The sequence below is a fragment of the Labeo rohita genome, chromosome 17, assembly GCF_022985175.1.
Source record: "Labeo rohita strain BAU-BD-2019 chromosome 17, IGBB_LRoh.1.0, whole genome shotgun sequence".
Taxonomy (NCBI): Eukaryota; Metazoa; Chordata; class Actinopteri; order Cypriniformes; family Cyprinidae; genus Labeo; species Labeo rohita.
In genome coordinates, this window is record NC_066885.1 from 32,650,970 (window position 1) to 32,655,555 (window position 4,586).

At 38.7% G+C, this 4,586-nt stretch overlaps 1 protein-coding gene across 2 annotated transcripts; it reads right to left on the reverse strand.

Annotated features, from left to right (window-relative positions):
• Window positions 1-1,363: 1,363 nt before the first annotated feature.
• On the reverse strand, window positions 1,364-3,695 carry nkx2.4a (NK2 homeobox 4a). Of its 2 annotated transcripts, none has more exons than XM_051133818.1 (2): window positions 3,187-3,695; window positions 1,364-2,809 (listed from the first exon to the last, which is right to left on the reverse strand). In XM_051133818.1, the coding sequence occupies exons 1-2, from the start codon at window positions 3,554-3,556 to the stop codon at window positions 2,160-2,162; spliced, it is 1,020 nt and encodes a 339-aa protein (XP_050989775.1). In that variant the 5' UTR covers window positions 3,557-3,695; the 3' UTR covers window positions 1,364-2,159. The 2 variants fall into 2 exon arrangements, with proteins under 2 accessions (XP_050989775.1, XP_050989773.1); XM_051133816.1 differs by having other exon boundaries at window positions 1,364-2,836.
• Window positions 3,696-4,586: the final 891 nt, after the last annotated feature.

Consider the following 4,586-nt stretch of genomic DNA (forward strand, 5'->3'; position numbering starts at 1 on the left):
CACATTCTTCCTTAGCCTTAAAGTTGTGTGTGTTTTGGAGTCTATATAAAAAGAAAGGACCTGCAGTTTGTCTGGTGGAGGCTGCTGTAACTTTGGAAAATGTTCTCTTCTCTCTTGCGTCATTTGGACAATAAATATTAATTTAAACACAACATCGTTCACATTACATTCAGTCTGTGTCCTTTGAATTGATGTGAATGTGAATCGTGTCGATTGGCATTGCTTTGTCTTCTTTTGGATCGCTTTTGATTAAGCATTGCAAATAACTCCATATAAAAGAGCATTAAAATAAAAACGTTAAACGAAAAATGTAAAAACAGACTTGTTTCAAATGTCAGGGCTTGTCACTGAATCACTTTCCATAACTTTGGAACACTCGGAAATCTTTCAGGAAAAGAAAGAAAGAAAATAAAGAAAATAAAAAGACTACTTTATTTTATTTGTTCTTTTATGTGACGTGCCTTAATGATTGTCCGATAGTCCTGAGACTTTTTGGATTATTTCATGTATTCCAGATAATGGTACGCATAATTCATTAGGCTCCTGCATGTGGGTCAGTGTTTTTAAACTCGCATTCTGCTTTTTATATTTAAAATTAAATAGCCATAGCGTCTGCTTAACTCGCTTACAGCGCAAAATTATTTTACGTGATACATACATAATTGCAAATCCTGTTAAACAATTTATACAATATATTCGCATTAACTTTTGTTGCCTGTTAAGTCTACAGTATCGAAATTTAAAAAAAAGAAAAAAAAAAACTATTAAAAACTATTTTAAAGTTGTTGTTGTTTTTATTATTATTAAAATCATCTATTGCAAAACTAAACTCATGTCCTTAAGTACATTCAAATAGTATAAACAACATAAATAATACGGAGTTCTAAACATGTATGCAGTTTTTATTTTCGTGTTTTAAATTGTAAACATCAGATGTAAGCTATGCATATGCATTTTCTGTGGATCTGAATAAACAGACAACCCACTAAAATGTCAAACACGTTAAATAAAATGAGCCAACAGATGACCAAGAAAATATCGTTCTCTTCTGCGTAATATAAATTGATAAAAACTAAAGTTATAAATGGGTGGCACATTATTATTATTATTATTATTATTATTATTATTATCATCATTATTATTATTATTATTATTATTATTATTATTATTGTTATTATTAGCTTTGTGTAAGGTGAGTTTCAGAAATATTTAAATTAGGAGAGGAAACTGAATCTGTTCCAAATTCAAGTAAATAATTAATTATGGTGGACGCACATTTAGAAGGGCAGACATTATAATTGTTTGTCTCTAAATGTAATTTTTTTTTCCTCTTAAAATCAGTGGAACTTTTCCTTCCATCGACTTTTTTATATTAAATGTATTTTCAGATATTAACTGAAGGAAAACGCACTTCACAGAAATTACTCTACACACATTAATTCCCCAACAATGGCGTGCGGTTTAATTGATTTATTGTTAACGTTCAATTGGTTTGAAACATATACAGCAGCCATCGTCTTTGTGTCTTTGTTTTAATTTACCAAAAAAACAAAAAAGAATAGAATAAATGACCAACGAAAAGACTCAAACATTTATATTACAAGTAAACAGAAACTTAAGTGTTAGCCAAATATACAGTCCCTACTTTTCATTTCTCTAAATGAATACATTAGTTTTTTTTTTTTGTTCGTTTTTTTTTTTTTTTTTTTTTTACAATAGTCGCTTCAGTCGCAAGTTCAGGCATTTATTGAGATCTGGAAACTTTTCCAGTTCTTGCTAGAAGTTCATACCTGAAATATGAAACATTGCCTCCCGTGTCCTGGCATTGCCATAGATGTGGAGCAGCAATTTTGTTTAACAACAGACAACCTTCTACTAGAACAACAAAAGGAAGTCCAAAACATACAGCGTGAGGCTATAAATTGTTATTTTGTCCATAATGAGTAGAAGGGTCATTGTAGAAAACTGTGACCACAAAAACTGTCTTTTTTAGAAAAAAAGTGGTACATTTCCCTCAAAAACTGGCTCCTTTGATCCGATCACCCGCGACACGGATGCTCGGCGGGCGCAGCACTGTCTGCTTTTGGCCTCACCCGCAGTTCTTTATTCAGAGGACGCTAAAGTTTGTGGAAAACGGAGGAAAGAAAAGGTGGCCGGTCTTACCACGTTCTGCCATAAAGCAGATTTGACGTGACCATGTTATTTGTGTAATCTACAGTAGTGTCTATCTGGCCCATGTTGTTCATCTGCGAGTGAAGTGACGGGGGACTGGGGGACATTTCCTCCAGGTCTTGGGCCTGGACCAGTGCGTTGACCTGCTGGGTTTGGTGTTGGCTCATAGAATTACTGGAGGTAGGAAGCACGACCCCGGAACCGTTCTGCTGCTGTTGCTGCTGCATTTGCTGTTGTTGGTTTGGCGTCGGTGTGTTGGAGCCGTTTTGACAAGGCTTGCCATCCTTCACTAAGACAGGGACAGCCACTCTCCTGGGCGACTGCTGCTGTTGACACAGGTTGCCCTCCTGTTGAAGCTGCTGCGCCGCTTTGTCCTTGGCCTGCCGTTTCATCTTGTAGCGATGATTCTGAAACCAGATCTTGACCTGCGTCGGGGTTAGATGTATCATACTAGCCAGGTGTTCCCTCTCGGGCGCTGAAAGGTATTTCTGCTGCTTAAATCTCCTTTCCAGCTCGTAGACTTGTGCTTGAGAGAAGAGCACCCGTCGTTTCCTCCTTGGGGCTGCGTGCAGAGGTGGGATGGATTTGGTGGTGTCGGCCATGCCTGTCAGCGTGCCCATTCCTGTCATGTTCATACCTGTGGAAGGTCCCATGAATCTAGAAACTTCAAAATATGCATACAGATGTACGGCCATTCAATTAGTAGCAGTGTTGGGCTAAGTTGTTAAATAATTTGTGCAGCAACAGTCTGGAAACGGTCTTCTCAGTGCAGCATTTACGCCTGCACAAATGATTGATTAAAAATGCTTCGGCTATAATAAACGTAAGCAGGAAACTACACGGTGGCAATATCAGCATTAACAGTAGCAGCCGCAATGAAATATGTACTTCTAAGGGAAAGCATGAGCAATAATACTGATGCGTAAAACTAACGTAAACTCGCTGGAAACTCAGCACGAAAAGGCAACGAGCAACACGTTGAGAGATAAATGAGAATAATGCAACAGAACTTACTTGTTGAGTATCGAGGGTCAGGATTGGCGCCGTACCACCCTGTTGCTGCTGCGCTGTTTCTCATAGTTTCTTGGTAAGAGGGTAGGTCCCCCATGTTGGCAATGCTGCCATTGCAGTAGCCCCCCATTGCACTGTGCGAGAACTGGGAAACGGAGTGTGGCATGTGGTAGGTGGTCGCCACAGTGGCGTTGTGGCCCATAGAGTGTTGCTGCATGCCAGTCTGGGACACCTGAGGTTGCCGGTACGCTCCCAATGGAGATGTGAGGTTTCCAGTGCTCTCCATGCCACTAAACTTCTTGTAAGTCTCCTCAATTGGGCTCAAAATATCTGTCACTGAGAAAGGTGTCGTGTGCTTTGGGCTCAGCGACATGGTTCAGAAAGCAGATAGATATTTGGTGGTGGAGCTCAGCCGTGTTGTTGTATCAGCTCTGTTCTCGTGGACGTCGACGTAAGAGAGTGCTTGTAGTATGCCTGAGATCCGATTGATCGCCTTGGAGAAGGAGGCGAGCCCTGGCCACTCTTATCTCAGGTTTATTGTAGCCAGGCGCCAGATTTACGACAAACATGAGGGGCGGAGCGACTCCCTAGACCAGCAAACAATAGTCATTGACATCTCAGCAAGATAATTGAGAAAAAAAAATGTTGTTAGTTTCACATTACATTTATCATCATGCCGACTGAACATTTTCAATGGTCATATTTCTCCTTTTTTGCCGCACAATACGCGAGGCTAACACCGTTCTCAAAAAGCTTATTCATATCGATTTGAGCCGACGTTGTCTGTCTGAAGTCTACTTTTTCTTCTTCATGTTCTTGTTCTTCTTTTTTTTTAGGCACTGTTATTCTGCGTCAATAGGGAATTCCATACTTTTTCCAACTTTGAGAGCACTCCGAGAGTCATAAGCGCCAGTGCGCACTGTCAGAGTGGCACAATGAAGACCCCCTCCAGTCTATGACCTAATTTATGCGTCTTAAGCAGCGGTAAGGGTCTCTCCCAAATAAGATCATAGTAAAAAAAATACGTCCACATAAAATCGACATTAGAAATACAACTACATTTCGTTTAAACATTTTTATACATAGAGTTTGTAATAGATATAAACCTGCAACTCTACATTAAGGGAAAAAGTTTTTTAATCATATAAGATTAGGAAGAATGTAAATTGTAAAAATCAGCATTAAAAAATGTAAAAAGTTCTGTTTTCCCAAAATCATTATAATCAAGATCCACGTGTAAATTTAACAACAAGCTCATTTAACTTGTTCAATTCGCCCGACCGACCTTTTTTTAAAAAAAATTCTTTATGGGTCAATAACCTCACGAATGTGAGCAGGCCTATCGATTTTTTTTAGAAATTACAGTGCACATTTTCTGCAGATTTTAAACAAAATACAAAGAT